Source organism: Babylonia areolata, chromosome 18, assembly GCF_041734735.1.
Source record: "Babylonia areolata isolate BAREFJ2019XMU chromosome 18, ASM4173473v1, whole genome shotgun sequence".
Classification (NCBI taxonomy): domain Eukaryota; kingdom Metazoa; phylum Mollusca; class Gastropoda; order Neogastropoda; family Buccinidae; genus Babylonia; species Babylonia areolata.
In genome coordinates, this window is record NC_134893.1 from 15,728,484 (window position 1) to 15,754,655 (window position 26,172).

Genomic DNA, 26,172 nt, shown 5'->3' on the forward strand with positions numbered 1-26,172 from the left:
GTGTGTTGCAGTAACCGGATGCGTCTGTTGCTTAGGAACTTCTGTTCCTTCGGTGCATCCGTTAGCCCAACCATGATAAACGGTTAAAAACAGCCCAGATAATCAGTAACAGGTGAGTTCATCAGTTTGAGTTGTGATTGGCAGACCCCACACATGAAGTATAAGATAGGCACAGATTCAAATGTTTATACTATATAAGTTTGATGGATTAGATATTGTGGCTGCAAAATGTGCACACACTTAGCGATTTTTTTAAAATAAAAAAATACATTTTAACATTAAACATTTCTTAAAGAAATATGTGAGTTGGAGTTGGAGCAAGTGTTAATGTTGCAACTTAACATACACTTTATGGAGTCTTTGCCTCCTTTTCTTGTCATGAACAACCAGTTGGAAAGCATCTTCCCAGCATACATTGTTATTACTGCTGTTGATTATGTTGATATTGTGTTGCGTTGCTCTTGTTTGTTTGGTTGTTTTGTTTTTGTTTGTTTGTTTGTTTTTGTTTGTTTGTTTCTTTCTTTAATGTAATGCACCAATTGGCATACTTGTTCTTATCATTATTGTCATTGTTATCATCATTAGTCTCTTTCTGACTCTTGCTCAACCTTTTTCAGTCTCTTTTCCATCAGTCAGTGACACTCTCATGCATAGGCACACATTGTTATGCATACACACTTGCGAGCACATACACACATGCATGCACATGAGCACGCCAGTTTTGTTGTCATACAGTTGTTAAGCCCATGAACGAAGAAGAAGAAGAAGATACAGTTGTTAAGAACGCTTAATTCATTCACAGAGGGGATGTATGTTACTGTAAGAGGATGATCTTGGCAATAGGGGAGTTTTATCACTTGAACTGAAAATATATCAACTTGGCTTGACCATCTTTTGGTTCTTCCTGCTATGATATGTAGCAGTATGTTTATCTGGTTGCTCTTGTTGTTATTTCATGAATCATTTATTTATCCGATTTATGATGCAGTGAATCAAGAAATAACCATGGCTGCACTGGGAGACCTTAAGCCACGGACTGTTCGATCCTTTCGCGCAAAACCCACAGAAGCCAGACCCAAACACAGTCTTTTTGGAACTGCCCTGGAGAATATCAACAAGTCTGAGCTGGAAGGAATTGATGCATCTGATGCAAACAGGATTGGGGTGAAAAATCAGCCTGAGCGATACCCCATTCCAGAGCACCTTCAAGGACATGTGTCAGGTAGCAGATCCAGTGTTGTAAAGCCCAGAAATATTTTTTTGTAGGAATTGCTTTGTTTCAACAATTAATATCCTTATGGTTTTATACTACATTAATTTTTAAAAAAAGTGTTAATAAGTGATGATAGTATTAATGAAGATAATAGTAGTAATAAAAATAACAACAACAGCAACAGCAACAACAACAACAGCTACAACAACATGATGATGATAACAAATTGTCTCTGTTGTTTTAACAATGTCCTTGCCAATACTTCAGCACATTTTGGAGACAACCAAAAAAGGAAAATGAACAGTTAATTTACATGACACAGTCATGAATTCATTTGAAGTCCCACCTTTTGAGGACACTTCAATAAAATTATGAAAAATATCTTTGTAGTTTTCTCACCCTTTATCTTATCAGAAAAGGATGATTTATCATTTTAGCAGGACAAAACTACCCAGACATTTCACAGCTTTACAAAAGACACAGTCATTCACTGAAAGTAACAGGAAAGAATATTTTCTGAAAAGAAATCCTCTGCAGAGGCTTGATCTGGCATTGTTCATCGGGCCTCAGCCCCCTGCCATAACAGAATCTGTTCAGTGGGTGATTAGTTTCTTCATGAGAAATGTGAAGGTCATGGACTTTTCAAAATTTTTATCTAACCTTATATGATGGTATGTTGTTAAGACTGTGGTCATTAACTTAATCATAGGTCCATTAATATCAGGGATGGACATGTGTACATATGTGTGTTTTGGATAACAGCGGTTATGACTGTGTTTGATTTTCACAAACATTCCAAGGTAAGGATTTCTTTTGTCGATACATCACGCAAAGTCTAAAAGATATCTTCATTTAGTCCTGGAAAAAAATCACTTGGAGATAGTACTAAATGTTTATTCTACAGGAGCATCAAACCTAACTTTTGTCAAGGAAAATATAACTCACAACTTCCTGATACTTACATACATCCTTTAATAAAGTTCTGTTGCAGTAATCAGAAACTGCACATCAAAATATGAAGAAGAGGAGGCAAAACAGAGAAAACAGAATTTGCAAGGAATGTAGTAAGGGAACTGTTGTGGATTCATTTGATTTTGTTTTACAATATCCTAATAATATTATAATTCGAAATAAATTGATACCACATAAAAATAAATCACATATGTCAATGTTTGGTTTATGCAATTTATTCAGTGTTGGAAAGAAAACACAACTTAAGTAAATTTATAAAAATTTGGAAAGGGTGTGTAACTTTAGTTACATCTAAAACATACTTGTCAGTATGTTTACATTTGATTTGTTGCAAATCATTATTATTTGCGTGCATGTGTGTGTGTGTGTGTGTGTGTGTGTGTGCGTTTTTGTGTGTTTTGGATGCATTGTTGGACTGAAGTGATTCAATGTGTATGTATTGTTATTGTACCCTCCACACCCCAAAAGGGGCAAAAGGATTAAATTTCTTTGAATCTTTGTGTGTGTGTGTGTGTGTGTGTGTGTGTGTGTGTGTGTGTGTGAAGCGCTTTGATTTGTCTCTGTACAAGATTCAGTGCTATATAAATATCATCATTATTATTGTTATTATTAAAAGAAACAGGTAGAGAGAGTATCAGTGTGTGTAATTCTGTGTAAGAAAAGAAACAGAAACAGAGTGTTACACACAGCAATCAATCATTTCTTTTAGAGCTGAAAACAAAATGAAAAATGTGAAAATCCTTATTTATATGTTACAGCTCGGACAATGGTTGACAAAGCACGCCAAGATATTAGCAGTCAAAATCAAGTTTTGACCAACGCCCAAAAACAGCTGAAAGAAAAGGAACAGAAGGCTTTGATGTTCAGACCAGATTCAGAAAGAAAAGAAAGAGGGAAAAGCAGGGAACATGCATGGCTTACCAAACAGGACCTGGATCATTCTGAGGACATCAACAATGTGGGTCTCAGCAAGAGCGGCAACTTCAACCACGACAAGTATGGTAACAAGCCTCCCACGCATAACTACTCTCTCATTGGAGATGTTCTCTCCAAGGGCAATGAGTTTGGTCACTGTCAAAAATATGATCCAGATCAGTCGTTGGCAGCCCTTAATGTATCAGATAACAACAACCTAGGCGCCATCCGTCTGGGCTGGAACCCCCGAGTGGACCCGGACACAGAGATGCCACTGAAACCGAAAAGCGCTGTGAAGCTCCCTCCAAATATCAGGCACCAGTTTGGTAGTCGAGTATGCGACTCCCTTCTGGCGGACAAAAAGAAGGTGTCAGAAACCATGGAGAAGCAGAAGAAGGAGGAGCGTGCCAGCAAGTCTACTTCAGAAATTGACATTAAAGAGTATGAGGCAAAGGCATCCAGCAGCTACTTTGATGTAGGTCATGTGACAAGGTTCAACGTGTTCCCAGGGTACTCCATGCTGGACATGAACAGTACCATGAGAGCTACCCACAATGACGTCGTGTACCTCCGACGTGTGCCCATGACTGATGAATACCGCATTATCAAAGATGGCTATGGTAAGAATCTGATGTTTTCTGTCGTCTGTGTTCTTTTGCTGTGTGCTCAAGCTAACATTAATGCTTTTGCTTTCTACCTGATAATTTGATATCAGTGCCAGTTGAGTTTTTTTTTTTTTTAGAGGACTGAAATTGTGTTTCATCCTCATTTCCATTTGTGTATCATTTTGTATCAAACTCAGATGGGAAAATTTAGATGTTTTAGTTGTTTATATTTCTGCATTTGCACTTTCTTTAATTTCTTAACAAGAAATTAATAAACTGGGTGTATTTCTAAAACTAATTTCAGTAAAATGCTTCACTTTTGATTCTTGTTTCTGAAGATATTTTGTTCATATTGATTGAATTTAAAAGTGACTTATTCAAAATAATAACTATATGGTTGTTTGGTTCAGCTGACTCAAAGTATTCAGTCGTTGTCTCTCTTATGAGTGTAGACAAAGTCAGTATGTATAATTTCATCCTGATTTAATGTCAGAGAGAGAGAGAGAGAGAGAGTGTGTGTGTGTGTGTGTGTGTGTGTGTTCAAATTTTAAGTTAATGTTTATCTCATTTTTTGAAAGTGACAGAGAAATGAAACTTAGCAGATTAGGCAGAATAGTGTATATTGGTTCTCATTCATTTACTTTATGGAGACACTATATTTCTAGATCATATGCAGGTCAGATATGGAATACACAATCTGATATCAAAGAGCAAGTTTATAGGCATGGCAGTGCTTGTGTCTTGCATCCAGTCTTCATTGATCTTGGAACAGTGATTGATAATGATGAGAATGTGAACTCTGTTCAAGGTCAGGATCATATTATGGTATCCAAAAGATGTGATCTGTGGTGCACTTTTTCCCTCTTTTCACATTTTAATTTATGAAATTGCTGGGAATTGTATGCCAGTCTTGAGTGTCATATTTTCATCATTTTTTTCTCTCTTTTTCCTTTCTTTTGTTCTTTTTTCTTCTTTTTCTTTTTACCATTTTTCTCCATCCTTTTGTTAGTAGCTGCACCATCTGCTGTCCTCCTCTCTTACTCAGCTATTTGATGTTTTGCTTGAGTATTATTTATCAGTGTGTGTTCCTTTTTTCCCGCTAACAGTCCATACCAGTCTGGTTGACTATTTTCAAATCCAGTTTCGGGCAAAATGCACTTGTTATCAGAAAGAGATATTATCAGCCATATGTACATATTTCTAGTTTTTAAGAGTATGTGATTTAGTTTTGCTTGTCAGTTACAGATTTTTTGCCCACAGTCAGTTGTGTGTACAAACATGTCTTGAATGTTCACCCTCTTAACTTCACTTTATTTGAATTGTGTATGTGCATGCTTGTGTGTATGCATGTGCTTGTAAGTGTGTTTCATGAGTGTGTGTGTGTGTGTGTGTGTGTGTGTGTGTGTGTGTGTGTGTGAGAAAGAGAGAGAGAGAGAGAGAGTGTGTGTGTGTGTGTATGTGTGCAGAGGGGCAGGGTATTTGTGGGAAAACCCCCCATTCCTTTCCTCTTTGTATTTAACAGTACACATATCTCATTATCTGTAAATGTTCTCTGTTTTTTGTGTTTTTTTTAAAATTAATCATTCAATGCAGGTGTGAATCAGATAGAAGATCAAATGTTTCATAAGTTATTGTATCTTCTTGAGTTGTTTCCTAATTTCATACACATTTACTGGGAGTTTCACTGTGATGATGATATCAGTTGACTAAAGTGCTGATTGTTCGAAGCTGGATTGTGTGTAACGTTTGTTCTCTGCTTTCTGTCTTGTCCCCAGCCACATGGGCGGAACAGAACCTTGTGCGGGAGAAACTGAAAAAGCAGTGGGACGCACCTAAAACATAAACACTGCACTGGTTTGACTCTGCCCTTGCTAATTCTGGATGAACAATCTGCTTGCTTTTTGTAGTGTATACATATTTGAGACTCAACAGCAGTATTATATAAAATGTCATTTTCTTTCCACCAGTATTAGATCTGCCTTTCAGTGAAAATAAAAAATGAGCTGACTCCTCCTGCCTTATAAAAAGACAGCAATTATTTTACCTTTTTTTCTGATGAATCTTTAACTTTCAAAGTGCCTTTTGAAATGTGATCACTTTTGTTTTTAGTGTCCTATGTTGGACAAAAGAAATATAACTATATCTACATTGAATATGGATTTGTGTCTGTTTTATTGTTTGTTGATAAATAAGCAGCATTATCTGGTGATCTTATATTTCATTGTTTTGTTCTTCTGAATTTCAATCATATATCTTATTTGCTTACATACATCTTACATAAATTTTTATTTTGTGTATAACAGTAGGCTTTGACTTAATGCAGCCCCTTTCCGAAACCAGTGAGCATATCAATTATCTGAGAGTCTTTTTTTTTCATATAATTTAATACTTATTCACAGTTGACTGCATGTGTGTTTTTAAATTGATGGAAAAAGATTGATGCAAGCAGCATTTTCGACTGTATGTTGAATGTTGATTATTAAGCAGAATACACCTTTGTGATGCACTTCATACAGACATTTTTTTGTTTTGTTTTTTTTCCTTTTGTGTGTGCATCTTCAGGACTGATCTGTGTGACACTAACTTTTTTCACAGTCCTATGTAATCATTAATGTCAAAAGCAAATAGTGTAGGCCTGTTGACACACAGATTTGGAAGGAAAATACCATGACAGAATATGGCTACTTTATTTGATATTGTCATATGTGATGAAGTTCTGTAAGTGTATTTGATGGAAATAAAGTCAAATTTGTGTTTTGATAAGACTGATTTTTCATTTCCTTTCAACAGTCATAAATGCATGTAGTGTTCATGGCATTCATATACTAAAAACAAAATCACTTTGAATTCATGGTTTATTCATGTGCATACATGCTAGTTACGATTATGATGTTTTTTGCTATATGTGACTACCACATCTACATACTTCCCGGGAGTGAAAAGGGGATCAAACTGATGAAATTTACTATTAGTGTTGGTATTATTATTCACAAAATGACATATTTCATGTTTTATATAATGTGCTTAGAGTGATACTTTGACATGCAGAATTCTGTTTAGTCAATTACACAAGACCTGACCTGCAGAAAACTCTCAGGTACTTCATGATGTTTTTTTGAACATTCGCCTTTGTCCACAGTTTCTTGGATCACTTATACATGTTGCTTTTTTCGGGATAAATGGCTTAGAAAGACTATTGAATGCAAGAATCTGGCTTGGCTATTTGTGTTTTATCTTGAGAATCCATCAGGAAAAAGGTCAATTCAAGAATTTGTCCACAGGAAAATTATTTTTCTGGCTCAGTAATTGACAAATTTATAGTTTAAGTTTAATTCCAAGCAAATAAGTGACATTTCATGAAATAGTTTGTGTTTACATTTGTCAGTGACTGAGCCAGAAAACTATTTTGCTCATGGACATGTTCTTGGATTGACCATTTTCTTATGGTTTCTCAAGATAAAACAAAAACAAAAACACCCAATCCAGATTTTTTTTACCTACAAAATATAATCACAGGGTAATCACTACTATGATATCCATCAGTATTTTATTACCACTCTACATAAGCTTAAACTCCATCACAGTCTGCTACTGAGTATCTACTAAGTTTGAAGAATGATAAATTGATTAACTTGTGCATACAAGATTTCAAGTCACATGATTTTTCTCTTCCCATCAGTGTGTTGGAGAGAACAGTTCTTGTTGAGAAAACGCATGGAGGAACAATGGGACACGTTCTTCAAATCACAGCCCAAGTTTTCTGTCTCATGGGATCGCAATCAGTCGCGTCCGGTGAGGGAATCTCAGCCACAAGCGCCGCCTCCAAAAGTGAAACCAAAACCAAAACCAAAACCCAAAGCTAAGCCAGAAGCTGCAAAAGCAGACCCATTGTTTGAAGAAGTGGTATTCAAAACTCCACCATTGACTCCCCCACCAAAGCCTCCATCACCAGCAAAGCTGCCAGAAACATTTGAGAGAGATGAAGAGTTCTGGGCCTTTTATGACAAGAAATAATCTGTGCCAAAACCAGTGTAAACTATTGTATTGCAAAGTTTTTCTTCTTCTTTTTTTTTCTTTTTCTTTTTGTAACAAGCCATCAGCAGTATTAACAAAAACACTTGATTAAAATAATAGAAAACCCTGTGGGCAAATATGATGAATGATTCAATTCACATCAGACTTGAAAAAAAAAAGAGTTTTGTTTGGAATATCAAACAAATGAAACTCTTTGTCTTGGAATCTGTGACAATCATGAATATTTGAGCTCATCAGTTTTCATCCACATATTATCATTACTAGCATCTTAAAAGGTGATAGGTTTATTGGGTGCACTGTGGTTGTGGCAGAATCAGGCACTGAATTTCTCATCTAGTGTTTACCAGTGGTCAGAGTTTGAGGCCTCCTTTGGTCATGGTATTGTGTTCTTGGGAAAGGCACATTGCTCTGATTTTTCTCTTTGCACACAAATGGGTAACTTAATTTTGATTGGGGATGGTCGAAAGTAGTTGAAGGAGAGGATTGGGCTCTGCCATCCTCGAAATTATTCATGATGTGCCATTTTCTAGAGGACAAAGATAGACAAGGAAGGTCCGTACCTGCTTTGTGTTATGTACACACAATGCTTTGTGTGATGTATATAAATGGAGAAACAAAGAGAGATCAGGCATCTGGATGGAGCATTTAGCGTGGTTCAATTTTCTTGATGTCTTATGTCTTTGTTGATATTTGAAGCCATTATTCTGGATGTCAAACACCTTTTTTCTCCATAAGTGTAATAGTATCAGCTTGCAGGCCAAAGCCAGTGCGCGCACGCGCGCACACACACACACACACACAATTACCTGGGAGTTATTTTTGGGTCTACTCAGAAGTGGTCACAATGTGTCGAAAATGTGTCGTGTAAAGCACTGCGAACTGTCGCAGGCATCAAAAGACTGTATTTCAGACTTTAAAATATGCATGTCAGCACTGTGTTTAAAATATTTGATGCCAAAGTGAAACCAATTTTTATATATGGGTTTGAAACATGGGATTTTGACAAATTTGGTGATGATGAGAAAGTTAACGTCAAGATTTGTAAAATGATTTTAGGTGTCAGAAAGGATGTTAGAAACAGTAATGCTTTGGGTGAATGCCGTAGATTCCCAGTATACATCGATACCTTTCTCAGAGTAATTAAATATTGGACCAGACTTCTTGTCATGCCTGAGTACATGTACCCAAAGCAGTGCTATCTGATGCTGCTCCAACATGACTAGGCTATGTATGGGAAATGCAAAATGTTGGTGACATTGCACAGTTTATCAGTGCATTCAAAACACGTCTTTGTGATTCTTATTGTCAGAACTGGCATGACTCAATCGTTTCCCACCCAGATAATCTGAACTTTCATCCGAAGATTTTTAGGGCAAATTACGTTGGTCTTTTGACGTCATGAACATCACTCTGTGCTTGCCTTTTACGGTGCAAACATTATCCTCGAATGACATTTCTTGCTTTGGGAAACCATTATTGAACTCATTCTGTGACAAGTCTGACAGATACAATATTGAAGACATATTCTATTTGTATGTCCAAGATATGAATCCTTGCATAAAATATGTATTCCCCTCTATCATTACAGATTCCCTTCAAATTTTAAAGTCCAGTTGCTCTGCACAAAGTTGTTGAATAATGGGATCATCAAATTTGGAATTTACATTAATGAATGCCTAAAGATTAGATCTGTATAACTGCAATGTTACTTCCAACAATTTTGCAAAAAGCATACTTGTATGAATTGTGTGTGCTTGAATACTGAATCACCTGGGATGTCCCATGGTTGCTATTGTCTACCCCTTTGTTCATATGGGTTTAATGGCCTGTAAAAACTGAATGAATAGTTTTGTATTTTTGTATTATATTTTGTACACAATACACACATATGGAGTTCTAAGAAATAATAGTTTAGAAATTGGCAAAAAAAAAAGATAAGCTGCAGAAAATTTCAGTTTGGAAATGGACAGAGTAATTTCAGCTCCAGAAAATGTTATGGGATTGCACAAAAAAGATAAGGCCCTTGCCTGACCTTGGAGTAGGTGACCTTGTGTGGCCAGAGGGCAGAATGGTAGAATGGCTGTTCCATGGGTGGATCAGAAGACGTGGATAATTGATTAACACCAAAATTTGCAAGTAATATTTCTGACAATTTTGTTTGAAAGCAGTTCATTTCAAACTAGAAGCCCAACTTTTTTCCTTTATTAAACTCACTCACATCAGAGTTTACCCATGTTACATTTGAGGTTTTAACTTGATACTTCAATTCAGACCCAGTTGATATTTCTTTAAACATTCAATTAAGCATCAATTGTAATTCTTCAGTTCAGCTGCAGATCCACCCCATTTTTTGTTGTTGTTTTTTTAAACCAAGGAGACATTGTTGGGTGTCAGATTTTAGCTTGACTGTTAAAAAGTATGGCTGTGCATTCTTGTCTATGACTAACAGGTAAAGCATATCATATGCATCACACATGCATACACATAATGATAAATTGTGTGTTCTGGTCAATGATAAACAAGAAGGTGAAGCACATCTTACACATGCATGCATACACATAATGCTAAAGTACATCTTCTTCAATCCTTGATCTCAAATGGTGGTGGGGTTGACTGAATAAGATAATGTAAGCAGAAAAATTAAAGCAGTCAAAAAAAAAGAAGAAAGTGTTTGCATTGACATAGTTATATGCGTAAGCGAACATATGTTTGTGCATGTGTGTGTAAGAGCATGTGCATGAATATGCTGTGTGTAATGGAGTATGTGCATTGATACTCATATGCGAATGTGTGTGTGTGTGTGACAAGTCTGCAATAAATATGAGCACACACACACATACACACACACACACAAGCACATACATATGCATCTTGTGCAGAAAATACAAGGCATGCAAATGGTGCGTCAAATGGTAGGAAACTGAAAGATAACAGTGGATTAGCTTAGTTCTAGCTATGGCAGGGAGTAAAAGTAAAAGCAACCATGTACTGGAAAAATTGCAGATTATACAGGAACATGAAGTGCTAACCATTGACAGAGACCCAGGTTTGACACACATCAGACCTGTGGGAATCTGGTAACCAGTTCTGTGTGGAGTCCAATCAATTTTTACAGAGTTGAGGAAGAAGAAGGGCTGCCAGCACAAGGAAATATCCAAAGCCATTCAGTTTTTATGCGTTAAATGTTTTGTGGTTTCATCTTGATGATAAATTCCACTACAAGAGTGTTTTCATTGTTTATTTATCCACAAATTGTGTTTATTGTTTAAATACCCCTTCATGTGGGGCTATGGCCTATATGATCAAAACATTCATTCATTCGTTCATTCTCTCTCTCTCTCTCAACAATACAATACAAAGGGACAATACAATTGCCCTACTCTATGGAAATAATGTGCTGAGTTCATCTTCTGACTCTCCCTCCTCCTCTATCTGGCTCTCTACCCCTCTCTCTTTCCCTCTGTGTGTGTGTGTGTGTGTGTGTGTGTACTGACAACAATGCAATAGCCCCTGATCATATAAAACCTAACAAGATTCACATGCTGATTTCATGCTCTATTTCTCCGAGTCTCTGTCTCTCCAAGTCTATGTCTCCAATTAAGTGTCTCTCTCTCTTTCTCAAGCAACAATAATCTGCCCAGTAACATTGTCACTGCAGGAACACTTAACGGTTTTAAGAATTTATTAAACACTGGAAGGATTATGGATTCCAAGTTAATTTTTCCATAGGAAGTTAGCCATAACATTAGTAATCGCGCACTCTCATATAAAGAAGAAAAAGAAAGGATAAATAAAAAGTCCTATTTGATCAGGCAAAAGGCTGATAAAGCCTAAAAGCCGTGACACTTGATATGATAATACATTGGTCCCTGCTCATATTGAAATAAACGAGAATCATGTGCAGCGTGTGTGTTTGTGTGCTGACAGCAATGCAATGGTCCCTGCTCAAACTAACAAGATTCACGTGCTAATTTATGTTCTCTCTCTCTTTCTCTATCTGTGTGTGTGAGTGTGTGTGTGTGTGTCTCCCTCCATCCCTCCCATTTTTTTCTCTCTCTTCCTCTCAAGCAACCATACAATGGTGCCTGCCCATATAGATGCCACATTCTTCTCTGTGTGTGAGTGTGTTTGTGTATGTGTGTGTGTGTATGTATCCCATTCTTTCAACTCATGACTATACGAACACGTGTACACACCACACACTGAAACACACACAACACTGTTACTAAAACGGTGGAAAGCTGGAGGAGTGACGTCGTGCAATGCATAAATACAGCCATGTGAAAAGAGAACGGCTATAGAAAAAGACATGGACAAACATGTGTCAATGTGTGTGTGTGTGTGCGTATTAGGTACTTCAGATGTAGTCTTTGTTGCATGCTGTTTATTGTCTCAGTTGCATAAAAGGTTCAGTATCTTAAAATAATTCAAAAGCTTTGAGCTGTGTTTGTATGTGTGTGCACGCGCACACGCGCATGAGTGCATGCACATATATATACTTCTTTTTTTTTGGTGTGCATATATACTTGTGTGGGGGGTGGTGGGGTGGGAGGGGTGTGAATGAGATAGCAAGAGAGGTGCATGCGTGCGTGTGTTAATGTGTGAATGAGAGAGAGAGAGAGAGGGTGGAAGACTGAAAAAAAGTAAGAAAGATGGACACTTGACAGTCCAGCACTGTGACAGATGTATCACAATGCTATCAAAAGGAGAGATATGATACATTGTTCCAAGATGTGTTATGAATTTACACATTTTACATTCGCATATGCATAATAACACTAATACACACATGCGCGCGCGCACGCACACACACACACACACACACACACAAACACACACACACACGTGTGTATAATCAAAAGAAGATAGTATTTTTATTACCATTGCAACTGAACAAAAGAGGAAAAACAATTTGCACTTCAAATCACACTCACAAGCACATGCTTATGTAACAGCTTTTAAAAATTCACAAATCCATCTTGAAATGTGTTTCAAAGATAACAGTTAAAGTTATTAATACTGATAATGTTATTTTCTGGCAAAGTACCTTTGTAAAATTTACAAAAAATTTTAAACTCCATATGATTAAAAATGAGACATGTGTCCTATTGGCACAGAGCTCTCAACAGTAATCTAAATCAGAACTCAACCGAAAACAAGTAGAAAAAAAGTAAGTCATTTGTTCCTTGAAAACTTTGCCTGAAAAAAAAAAGTATTGCAAGTTCCTCTCTTATCGATAGCTTTTAAAAAATTTCTTTTTGCTCTTCACTATAAAATGATAAGGAAGAAGGGGAGGAAAAGGAAAGAGATCAGGAATGGATGAACACAATACAATAAAAGCTGGGAAAAAAAACCTTTTTTCTTCTCTTTCACCTATGATGTGCATTGTTTGATATGTGTAACATTGGCTCGGGCTAAAACAATGATAATGATTCCGTTACACAGCAACTTTGATGATACAGTGATTCACTAACACTTTAAACTGACATTTACCATGAATAAACTATCAGACTTGTGTCATGATTGGGAGGAATGCTATTGGCAATAATAGTTATAGAATCAATAATATTCTGCTTGCATAGCAACAAGCAACCAGGGCCATAAAATACTGTCTGGTATTTCTTTTTCTTGCACATTGGAAAAGAAAACTGAGCATGGTATATTCTCTCAACATACTCTTTCAGTTAGAAAAACAGGAGCAGTCATATCACAGAATGCATGCATGATGTACCCATTCATCAGTTTAATAAATTTTCACCCTATAATATAATGCAAACAAATATTTTCAGATATCACATAACAATATAGAGATAAAGTAAGAAATCAGCAAGTACAAATAGTGAAAGAACAAGGTAAAGAAAGGACAAGGTTTCCAGTCACAACAGAAGTAATTATAGTACAGACAAACTACTAAGTACCATATATTTCTAATGAAATTTATAATAATACTGTTGTTGAAAAATGAACAAAATAAAAAAGAGGATTTTTATCAACTGTTGCTTATTTTCATCTTTCCATATTTATGGCTGAGCAGAAAAAGTGTGTATGTGTGTGTGTGTGTGGGGGGGGGGGGGGGGGGGGGCAGGGGGGGGGGGGGGAGGGGGACTTTTGTTGGGGGACAGGAGATTAAGAATTCAACACCTATTAAAAAAAATCACTTTAATGAATGTTTAAATGTGTGGCCAATAAATAACATTTAGAAAAACAAAAAGCAAATTTTGAAAGCTATTACTGTTTTATTACTGTGTGTTTATCATACTGAAAATCCCAGATTTTTGGCAGAGTTTACAAAGAAAACTTGGAATCTAACAAGACTGGTGATCACAAATATTCTGATCAGAAGCGTATTTAAGAATATTACACTTTTCCTTTCTCTTTGGCTTTTTTCCCTCCTCTTTTGGACAAAGTATATAATGTCCGTACCAACAGAAGGGAAGTATGATGTCAAATCATAAGGAGTTATGCTAATGTTCACTTTCTCTTGAACACTCCACAGGGCACAGTTGTTGAAGCAGATAAGCATTGCTCACGAAAGTTGAGCTCCCTACGCAGTTCTCGCCATGAGCTTCCAAGCAGGGGTCCTTTGCAACTGTAGTCATAGAAACGTCGGTTGCGTTCAGTTCCCGTCCATGAATGTACGCTCCTGACAAAGCAAAGATCACCAGTCAGTCAGATGTTCCAACTATTTCCTAAGCTGTTTTCCTAATCTGTTTTGATGGGCAGTGACCACAATGTTTCAGAAAGATTATTCAGACTGCAACACAACAGCTGATCATGGCATTTATGATTAATCAGGACCTTTTTTCTTTTAATACTCTGCCTTAATGTTTAATAAAGATAGAAATGTATTCTGATTTGTGTGCTGAATATTACAAAGTTCCATCAGTTTAAACATATTACTGAGCATCACTGGCATGAATTAAGTCAGCAACTTTCAAAGCCGGACTTACAAGAAGAAACATTCTTGTACCATAATTCTAATATATTCTGGCATTAGTTGCAAAACAGAACAAATAAATAGAATCAAACCCCAAAACATGCTGAGGAAAGCACACATGCTGAGGAAAGCACAATGAGAAATGTGTACACAATTGCATAAAAAAAGAAGTGTTTGTCATTGTGTCATATAAATGGTACACATTGACATTTGAAAGGGTACAGGCCTTCAAAACAACATAGTAAAGTATATACAAACTCTGCAGTTTTTTTTTTAACTGCTAACAGGCAGTCCTGCATCATGCACACAACACAAATACAAAAGAAAAGAACATGACTTTGTGAGATGTGTGTGTGTGTGTGTGTGTGTGTGTGTGTGTGTGTGTGTGTGTAAGATCATAGTAAATGAAGATGCTGCAATGCATGGTGATAAATTCTTAAAGGTAACATTGTAACTGAAACTGAAATGTAACAGCTGTGATTCACACAATCTGACATTCAAAACATTGGTTTTTGTTTTGAAAATGAAATCATTGCATGGGGACAACACTTAATGGATAAATTCAGTCTTATAACTGCATCTTGGCAATAACGTGAATAAGCCATGCATGCATTGTTTGTTGGTATATCATTTGCTTCAATTCATTACCATTTGCCATACACAGAATGTTATGCAACATATAATTCACTTATTTTAATCTAAATTTGAATTTCTTAACAACAGCTTTACGACAAACACAGTATGTGGAATTTTGTTTTTATTCAATTGTCTATTCTAAACCAGACGATAAGTATACACGATTTTGTTAAATCAAAATGCACATGTATCTGTAAGTTTAACAGACCCTGGGAAGTGCCTAAATAAAAATATTTTGTGCTTAAAATATGAACAACAAACAGTGTATACAAACACATGACATAGTCAAATGTTAAGTCGCACTGAGTATAATTTCAGTTTAGTCTACCATTGTGTAATTTTTCAGTGTCTGTTTCAGTGTATTAGTGTGTGTGTGCTGGTCTATCTAAGTACCAACAGCCAGAAAAAAACAAAAAAACACACTGCTTATGAAAAGCTTCCCATGCAGAGACAGAGAAAAAATGAGAGTAAAACAATAAGCTGATAACAACAAATTTAGACTTTGAAATGAGGCTTCCTCTTTGGAAGCTGATCTGGAGGTACTTTGAAATTTTTTCCTTTGGGATGGATCAGCTGATAGACATTATCTTCTGGCAGATTCTGAGCGTTCCGATGCTTATGAAAGACGGTATGACCCGAGCTGAAAGTATACAAAGAACAAGAAGTTGAAATTCCATGCTAATTTGATATAAAACAAGACTTTTTTTTTGTTTTTGTAAGAGTAAGGCACTTTTTGTGAGATCTATATTATTCACAGTTTAAAGTGTTATCAACTTAAATATAATTGTGTGAAATTAAATCCAGAAGAGAAAAAGTGAAGTGTAAACATATTTGCAAGCACAAAAATGTTAATAGAATATGGAAAACAACTTATTTTGTAGTGACCTTCATTTCAGTGTGAACCACAACACACATGATATTACTGAACCCACAAAAAATGAAGAAATCTATAAATCAACTTTTAATAACTATGTGTTGGGGGCATGGGGTTGGGGGGTTGGGGGGCAGCTTTATTTACTGATCAGATGTGTTCTAATATGCATCTGCTAATCTTGTTAACTTCTGATCATCATTTTGCTTTCATTTTTATTAACTTTTAAAGCTTTCTTTTGTTCTAATTTATTAATTATTCAGTGCAATATTTAAACATGTTCTTAGATGGACTTTGTTTTTCTATTATCTTACAGAAAGTTTATTTCAGGTTTTACAACACATGTCTTTTTCAGTTTGATTTGTGTGTGCAGTTAGAAAGAATTGAACAACCTCCAAATGCAAATGTGCAAGAAAAAGGTGCTTTTTTATGCTATCAAACAAACACAAGAGCATTTTCATTCAGTTTGCTACAAATATACACGTACAAGAAATGAGAGAATAAAATCATTGCAAGATCAGCAGTTCTTTCCATTATCTAATTCTTCTCAATGTTATTGTGTTAGTCTTACTATCTCACTGTCATTGGGAACATTTCATCCTTTTACAGTAGTGAAAACCAAACACATTAGCTTCTTAAAAATCAGTCCATAACTCTGATAACAGATCCAGAATGGCAATGCAAAACAAAAATAGTGCATTTTAGCTCTAAAGTATTTAAATAATAATGAATATATTATAGGATATAAGTTACAGTCATCATCCATGAAAACATCTAAATAATAGCACCCAATAACAAAGACACAAACACTGAAAATGGTAATACTGCTATGGTAAATAGCAAAAATGGTATAAAGTGAAATTGTTCAGAAAAAAACCCAGAAAAGCATGGAAAATGTAAACCATGATCTTACAATGTAATAAAAACAAAATTACAATAACAATCCAAAGCCAATAATAAATCACAATAAAAAAAATCCAGATTGATCCACATTAACCAGCATAGATTTCCCAAAGAAGTTCAGTGAGTTTGAGTGATATGTTTTTCATTTATCTTAATTCTGTTTGCCTATTTTACTTTCTTTTCTTTTTTGGTCTCTCCTTTGGTGCAGCACATCAATAACATGTGTACATGGTACTTGAATATTCAAATAAAAAAAAGTTTTAACATTAGAACAGAAATACATTGGGGAAAAAAGAAAGAAAAATAAGAAGAAAAAAACTGGAGTGGGAATTGTACTGCTTTTTTTGTGTGTGGGCGTAGGAGGTAGGGGAAGGGGGGAGGAGGATAGTAAAGGGAGTTGTTTCTTAATTTTTCCTTTTTTTTCCTTTTTTCAATCAAGATCTCTTTCTTAGTGGAGTGCATGGCATTAAGTATCACATGTTTCCATGGAATCATGCAGCATAATATGAGCACAACTAAAAGAAGTGTTCTTCTTTAAAGCAGACATGAAGTCTAGCCCATAGAAATAACCAAAACACTTGAAATATTGAAGAAATGGAGGTTATCACAATAGTGATACAAAATCTGTCAAAATAATTCCCATTTATAGGAGTGCAGAGATGGTAGTCAACATGTGTGAAACACAGGGAAGAAACTTTGCAGTTTTTTTTTTCTTCTCAAAGTAGGCACTGTATTCACTCAATTTCCAAAGCAGTTTTCCCCCCTCAAAATAAGCACTGTATTTTTTTTTTAAAAGAAAAAGAAAAAAAAGAAAAGAAAGTAAAACTAAAAAGAATCTGAATAAGAATAACGCTTCAGTCAAGAGGTAAAGTCCCACCATCAAAGAAACACACATGCACTCATAGCAGCAAACTATCTGCTGTTCTGGAAAATATTCCAGGTAAGCAATCAAAAAAAGTCATAAGGATGGAGGATTTTAAAGACACTGTCTCGTTTAATACTGAGCACAGAGGCGGGAGGAGGTTTTGGGATGAATTCCGCTGGTCTCTCCTTCTTTGGGGGATTCCAGTTTTTAAATCTCTTTTCTCCCGTCTCGCTGAAAAACAAAGAGTATCAAACTTATTTTGGTGCCTGTCCAGCTGTTGGACAGCATGGCCCTGGGGGAGGATAAAAGGACACAAGCAAAAGTTTAGAAACTAAAGATGAGGTTTTATCCAAAGAGATCACCTTAATAAGTTAAAAGAAAGAAAAAGAAAAGAAAAAGCAGCAAGTTTAACAATTACGTACACACAATGATGATTTGACATGATGAACAAATGTAAGCATTCTTAACATTTAAAAAAATCTGTACACTGTACAGTTTTCGGATCAAGCAAGCAAACAGGGTTTGAAGCCATATATCACATTATTCACAGGAAAAAGCGTCACCGTGCCACAGCTTGTGTTTCTCGTGGGTGCTGAAGAATGAAATCCCCATTCACTTTTCTGCACACTTGATACTTGTCAATGGCACTGTTCAGTCTTCTGTGCACCTGATTTTCATTGCAGCTATAGTCAAAATTATCTTTTCCAGCATATATTGTGACAAATGCTTTGTCTACATGTGGGTTGAGATGCTGACGCTTTTGAAAGCGATTGTTAAATCCCTCCTGGTTGACGCGGAACGGGATCAGGGGAGGGGTCCTGCAGAGGGAAGTTATACACAATATATACAAGACATTGCATCTGTTAATATGCACACCCACTCAATTCCGAAAGTAATATTTGATTTTATTTCATCACGTCACACAAAGTTCAAAATGACACAAACCAAAACATGAAATGCAATGTAATAAATATGTGAATCATAGATGTGTGTGTGTGTGTGTGTGTGTGTGTGTGTGTGTGTGTGTGTGTGTGTGTGTGTGTGTGTGTGTGTGTGTGTGTGTGTGTGTGTGTGTGTGTGTGTGTGTGAAGGATTGAAATGCAATGTAATGTGTGAAAACTTGATTTTCACTTCATAATTCCTTTCATTCATGTTCTTTTTCTTTGTTATAAGTGACTTTATATTCAGCTAAATGTTAGGTTTTAATTCCTTTAGTCATTCAGACAGACATGTATACATGTGTAGTTCATGCATTACCTTACTGATCTGACAACACATTTCACTGATATTCATAGAAAAACTGTATTGTTCAGTACCTCAAGGAAATGTAAACATATTAGAATTATCAATATCCAACATCAGATTGATTTGAGGCAGTCAGCCACTAATGAACCAGCAGTTGAGTGTAAAACTAAGTCAGTTCCAGAATATGATTAACTCAATCAACCTTGGGTGTTTACAGCCTTGGCAGGCTTCCTTACCATTTTGATGTAGTAAAATTAGAATAAAATTGACCGGTTTTCCCTTCAAATTGATATGTGATGACAAAGCTGAAAATACCGTTGAAGTTATTTTCCTTTTGCTTGCAGTTTATGATAGTGTAGGAACATGGAAACAATTTCAATGTAACAAATTTGACGCCCCAGCGATGTGCGTACATCTTTATTCTGTGATCACTACATGTGTAGATCTGGTATTTTGAAAGTCTTGTATACAATTCAATTGATTATGACATTATTTTTGTAGTTAGCAGAAGTTACTGATGATATTTGAACTTAAAAACAACAATCTTACTTGGAACAGTCCCTGTACAAACTTGAATGTTCAGTGCAAAATGTCAAAAGACACTGATATTACTGATAATAGCAAATAATATATATATATATATATATATATATATATATATATATATATATATATACACACACACACACACACACACATATATATATATATATATATATATATATGTGTGTGTGTGTGTGTGTGTGTGTGTGTGTGTGTGTGTGTGTGTTTAAAAAAACACATGAATTTACAAAAATGGTAAATATTTGTAATGCATGTATGCATAACTGAGATAGTATGTTTTTGTGTTGTGTATGTATACGTATGTCCCATGTGTCCAATAAAAAACAATAGCATAAAAGATTAAATTAGTATGTAGACATTCTAAGAAGTGCAGGTTAGTCATTTATATTTTGAAAGCAGGATAAAAAGTGCTGGCTGGTCATTTATTTATAAAGCAGGAAAGTTAGGTAAGAATGATTAAGTTCAGACTGCTGGTATATTTCATATTAAAATTCATCTATTCATAAAGCTTATTTGTCAGTGGTGTATAACGTAAGGTGCACATAATTATCATCTGAACTTAACTTGTACCACCATATATGTACATACAGTTTACTTTAACTGACCCAAGACCCAACTGTCCAACCCTTCACTATCAGATGCAAAGGATCAAGCCCTTGGTCTTTCCCACATGGTCAATTCCAACAGTCTGAAGCTCTCTACTGTTAATGTATTAAAGGCACACATACACTCATACATACATACGTACATACATAACAAAAGAAAAAACAACAACAAATAAACAAAAATGTATATATCTGAAATATTGTCAATATCACTTTTCTGGAGGTGATGTTGCTTAAATAATAGTTAAAAAGATAGAATAACAACTGTTATGAATTTATTGATATGTGAATGACAAAATATTATTTGCTCTCCAATCTGTTATGATTTTAAAGATTTGAGATATTCTACTTTATTAGAGATTTTGACAGATGGACTATGTCAGTTATTAAGAGCTGCAAGAAATATCAGCATTAATGCACAAAATTAATCATCAAGCAAACATCATTAATATGCAATTGTTCAAGTAAAAAAATGTGCTCACAGTGACAACGCATTTAACTTGTAAGTATACCTTAACTCGTTCTACTCCAGGTACGAGATAACTTGTACAATGATTACTTCCTCTGTGGAACCAGGTACGAGTTTTCTCTTACTTTTCGTTCATTCTTGCTTGGTACAATTGACATTCTAAACTGAACCGTTCACTGATTCCGAAAGTATGAAAACGAAGCTTTGTTTGACCAATCAAAACAACAAATTTCCATCGATTTTCACTATTTTAATGAACCACCCTGATTTTTCTTCAGTGGTCTCATGTAGTGCTGGTCCAGGGGAGTTGTAGCAGGTATGTAGCTGTAGGGTAGAATGAGTTAAGAGAAAAATATTCATTTCTTTTTAGCTTATCAACAAACAGTACTTCAATTTTACAAACTATCAAATAATATTCTGATAGAGATATTGATATTCCTTGTCAAAAGACAATACAGTAAGCAACACAAACACAATGCCTCCCCCCCCCCCCCCCCCCTTCACTCCTCCACGCCATACAGAGAAATGTTGATGCAAAGAAAGGAAATAATACACTATAGATCTACCTGAATTTCAAAATAAAACTGTATTTAAGATTATATTCACAAGTATCAGAAGTATGTGTTCTCATGAGCCTCACCTTATTTGGTTGAACTGACCAGGGTCTGAAGATAACACCTTGCCCATTTTCTGTCTGAAAGCAACATCTTCATGCTTTTCTTCAAGTCCCTGAAAATTAACAAGTCAGCTTCATCTTGAGAGAAATTCACGTGTGGTTTTGTATACTACTGTCACATGTGGAAAGAAAAGATATAGATTATTTCTAAGAACAGTTAAGGATCATTATAACAATTACAAAAACAATGCTTATACTTATAGTTTCTAAATTATCTACAGTTGTTGTTGTTCTGTGTTTTATACACATTTGTTCTTACTTGCTTATTGTGTCACAAACAATTCTGAATGGCAATACTGTTAAAACAGCCTGTGTACAACACACAAAAAAAAGTGTGACTGAGATCTATTAACCCTACTCTTGTTCTTCTGTTTGACTAGGTTTTCTTCCCATCAAGATCGGGTAAAATGCATAAACATTGATACACAGCAGCTCTGCCCTTCAGTGAAAAGTCACATATATCAAGTCTAAGACACTGCAAAGAATTATAATTGAAGGAATATTCACCACTTAAGGTTAGTGTGTGTAGCGGTGTGGGAGGGTACCAGAGGATGTGCTTGTGTGTGTGTGTGTGTGTGTGTGTGTGTGTGTGTGTGCGCGCGCGTGTGTGTGTGTGTGCGTGCGCGCGTCTCCTAAATTTCACTTGCTGAAATAACAAGAGCATGCATACAAATCTATTTCAGCATTTGTGTGACTTTGGGCACTATAATGTATCTGCTGATCAGACTGCTAGTTACATTAAAACCATATGAACAGAAACTAAAAGAAGAATACCATTTCCATACAATGCTTACAGCTGGAAGCAATCCAGATGACAGAAACTAGCTGAGTACTATATATCTATCTGACTGCTGGTGTAGCCGAACAGTGGAACATAGTTGATACCATGATACTATTGGAGTGTCAATATCTTAGGCTCTATTTGTGTGTACTTAGCATAAAACTTATAAACCCATACAGTTATGAGATATGTAATGTATAAAATTGGCAATATCCAATTTTGGTATTACTTGCTTAGTAACCAGCTTGGGAGAGCATTTTTCACAATCGTACTCTTTGAGAGTGCTGCCTCCTCTCTTAAGAGTTAGATGTTCCACTCCATTGCGAATAAAAAAGAAAAAAGATTTTGCTCTCAATAATAATAGCAAAGTATGTATTATATATAGATAACAAACCAATGATTAATCGAATAACAAATGAACACAATTAGAAATCGAATATCAAATACACTGATCTTGTTTCAATGTTCATCCACTTCATTTAATGAAAATATTTTCGTTATTTTGTAACGCACCTGATGCGTGACCTCAGCATGCCGTTTCTGCTCATTCCATCTATTAATCCTGTCTTGCTTCAGACGAGCTTCCATATGGTAGCTCATAGAACCCGCCATGTTTGTGCTTATTAGCAGTTCTTGTTCAAGAGCTTGATTGCGGGTAGACTCAAAGCCACAATTCTATTGCTGTCCACAGGAGTATTTCGTTGCCAGTGGCAACTTGTCTCGTATGCACGAGATGTGGTTGACCTGATTATCTTTTCACGAGCAAACCAACTGCAATTTCTAAAAGTTCGGTCAATATTTTGAGATTCAAGATTGTTTTTGCAACATTCTCCACAAAATCTGTATACTTCCAAAGTTTCGATTTTGCAACCACAAAGTGAAAAAAAAAAAAGTTCATCTGGTCTTGACCAATCAGAGAGGATTTTACATCTGAGCTACACATTTCGTTATTGGCTCTTTTCTTTCTTTCTTTCTCAAGCATAAACATCCTCAAAGAAGTAATTTTGTTTGCAATCGCCATTCAAAAATGCGTAGTCACAAACATATGAGTGACAAATGACCTCTCTTACGCTTAATCTTGTGAAGTTTTGTTGATGGAGCTGAATCACGTGGCCTTCTTTCTGAACACACAAAAGAATGGGTTGAAAATTGTCGTAACTGTACAAAAGCCAAACCTACAGTTCACTCAAAAGCAGACAGCATTTGAAGATTTGATATTTTGCCATTATGCAGTGGCCTTGGACTCGATCAGAACATAGAAACTTAATATTTCATACACGAACGCTAGTTTTTATATCCAGAACAAGTGCACTGATGCATCATGTGAACATAATAATAATGCCGGATACTTATATTGCACAGGCTATCCAGAAATCTGCTCTAGGTGCTTTACAGAAACACTTTCGCTTACATAACACATTACATATCAATGTTACATAAGCCAATATGACTTAAAAAGACCATACACACACACACCGTGACACACACTCACACTGACACACAATCCCGGCCGTCATAATCATCCGTGCATGCATCAGTTTAACACACATATATGTACATAGCAGCAACCCTCAACACATACGTACACATAGGCACGCACGAACACAAACATACATAACTGAACCGTGAACAGACGCGCCCGGCGGCGCGCATAGACTGACTATCTGCCGATGACACCATGTGCAGCAAGACCATCATGAAGAAAAAGGACGAGCAACTGAAGTGCTGCAAGAAGATCTACACTACCTTACCACCTGGGAGGAGAAGTGGTCCATGGAGTTCCATCCACAGAAGTGCTCAACGCTGAGAGTTTCCTGGAAAAGGGACAAGACCGCCCCTGCGTATAAGCTGCATGGACAGAAGATTGAAAACGTCAGCACCACTAAGTACCTGGACGTCAACATTCAGGACAATATGCAGTGGGAATCCCACATTGACTCTATCACCAAGAAAGTCAGCAAGACCCTAGGCTTCGTCCGGCGCAACCTCAAGATCGGCAACAAGAAGACAAAGGAAACTGCGTACAAAGCCCTTGTTCAGTCGCCCACTTCTTGAGTACGCAGCCACCGTCTGGGATCCCTACACTGCAAACGAGGTTGAGGCCCTCGAGAAGATCCAACGAAGAGCAGCAAGATGGGTCTCAAATCGCCACCGCCAAACATCATGCGTGGACTCCATCCTCGATTCACTCAATTGGCCTCCCCTACAACAGCGCCGCCGCAAGAAAGCCCGCTTGGAGATGTTCTACAAATTCCACCATGGTATCATCTCCATAACTCCAAGAACCTGCCCAAGCCATCTAAGACCAGGATGAGCTGTAGGACGAACAACAGCCTGAGCTATGACATTCCCTCCTGCACAACACCGTACAGGCAGATGGCATTCTTCCCGAGGACCATACCAGAATGGAACAAGCTGCCTCAGGAAGTTGTGACACTGAGCCGAGTCACTGGACTGCTTCAAGTCCAGACTGGCCTCTCATCTCTAAAAGTGAATCCCCCCCCCCCCCCGCCCCCACCTCTCGCGCCCCCCTCACCCTCCTCCTAACACCCACACAAGATCCCAAAATCACCATCTCCCCCCCCCCCCCGCCCCTCCCCCCTCCCTCCCCGCTCAACAGCTGATGCAGAGGCTTGGCATCATGACAGTGCACGCTGAACGTGCACTGGCTGGCCAGGTCGCCAAATTTTTTTTTTCCCAATCCTCACAACAGCGCAATCCTCAGCAGCCTCCCCAAACTACAACAGGATCATCAATATAATGATGTTGGTTGTATAAAGGAAGAAGAAGAAGAAGACAGTGAAAAGACGTTAAACCGGCTAAAGACACGCTGCAGCGCATCAACCACTGTTACATAACATATAGTTACAAAGATGTGAATATACAAATATAAATCAAGAAATCACGAAAAAAATGTATAATGAAAAATGAATACAGTACCAAAAATAAAACCATTAATTCACACACACACGCACACACCCACACCGTGACACACACACACACACACACACACACACACACACACACACACACACACACACACACACACTTTTACTCTTAAAATGGAAATGGCACTTGATAAGACAAGATAAGTTGAGATGAGATTAGATGAGTCGAGATGAGACGAGACGAGACGAGATTAACAATAATAATAACACACACACACACACACACACACACACACACACACACACACACACACACACACACACACTTTTACTCTTAAAATGGAAATGGCACTTGATAAGACAAGACAAGATAAGTTGAGATGAGATTAGATGAGACGAGAGGAGACGAGACGAGATTAACAATAATAACACACACACACACACACACACACACACACACACACACACACACACACACACACACACACACACACACACACACACACTTTTACTCTTAAAATGGAAATGGCACTTGATAAGACAAGACAAGATAAGTTGAGATGAGATTAGATGAGTCGAGATGAGACGAGAGGAGACGAGACGAGATTAACAATAATAATAATAATAATAATGATGATGATAATAATAATAAGAAGAAGAAGGCTTATATAGCACAGTACCTACCATCTCAGATGGGGCTCACTGCACTTTACAATAAAATATACAAATTTAAGACCAAGTGGCCGAAAATATGTGCGCAGTCAGCACAGTCTCACATGACATTGGCTAAAATATACATATTTAAGACTAAGTAAAATATGTAAATCAACACAGGCGCCATCACAGTCTCAAACCACACAGGAACAAACCACAGCAAAACAAGGCACATCACATTCAAAGTAAAAAACAAACAAACAAACAAAAAACAACAACATCAACAAACAAACAAACAAAAAACAAACAAAAAATAAAAAACAAACAAACAAACAAAA

General features: G+C 36.6%; 2 protein-coding genes across 4 annotated transcripts; one reads left to right on the forward strand and one right to left on the reverse strand.

Moving 5' to 3' along the window:
• The first annotated feature begins 24 nt into the window (after positions 1 to 24).
• LOC143292511 (uncharacterized) lies at positions 25 to 7,822 on the forward strand. Of its 2 annotated transcripts, none has more exons than XM_076602860.1 (4): positions 25 to 112; positions 989 to 1,222; positions 2,944 to 3,720; positions 7,385 to 7,822. In XM_076602860.1, the coding sequence occupies exons 2-4, from the start codon at positions 1,006 to 1,008 to the stop codon at positions 7,717 to 7,719; spliced, it is 1,329 nt and encodes a 442-aa protein (XP_076458975.1). In that variant the 5' UTR covers positions 25 to 112; positions 989 to 1,005; the 3' UTR covers positions 7,720 to 7,822. The 2 variants fall into 2 exon arrangements, with proteins under 2 accessions (XP_076458975.1, XP_076458976.1); XM_076602861.1 differs by lacking the exon at positions 7,385 to 7,822 and adding an exon at positions 5,481 to 7,378.
• A 6,003-nt stretch (positions 7,823 to 13,825) lies between these two features.
• LOC143292512 (uncharacterized) lies at positions 13,826 to 23,012 on the reverse strand. Of its 2 annotated transcripts, none has more exons than XM_076602863.1 (3): positions 22,806 to 23,008; positions 21,476 to 21,564; positions 13,826 to 14,383 (listed from the first exon to the last, which is right to left on the reverse strand). In XM_076602863.1, the coding sequence occupies exons 1-3, from the start codon at positions 22,902 to 22,904 to the stop codon at positions 14,212 to 14,214; spliced, it is 360 nt and encodes a 119-aa protein (XP_076458978.1). In that variant the 5' UTR covers positions 22,905 to 23,008; the 3' UTR covers positions 13,826 to 14,211. The 2 variants fall into 2 exon arrangements, with proteins under 2 accessions (XP_076458978.1, XP_076458977.1); XM_076602862.1 differs by lacking the exon at positions 13,826 to 14,383 and adding an exon at positions 18,190 to 18,770 and having other exon boundaries at positions 22,806 to 23,012.
• Positions 23,013 to 26,172: the final 3,160 nt, after the last annotated feature.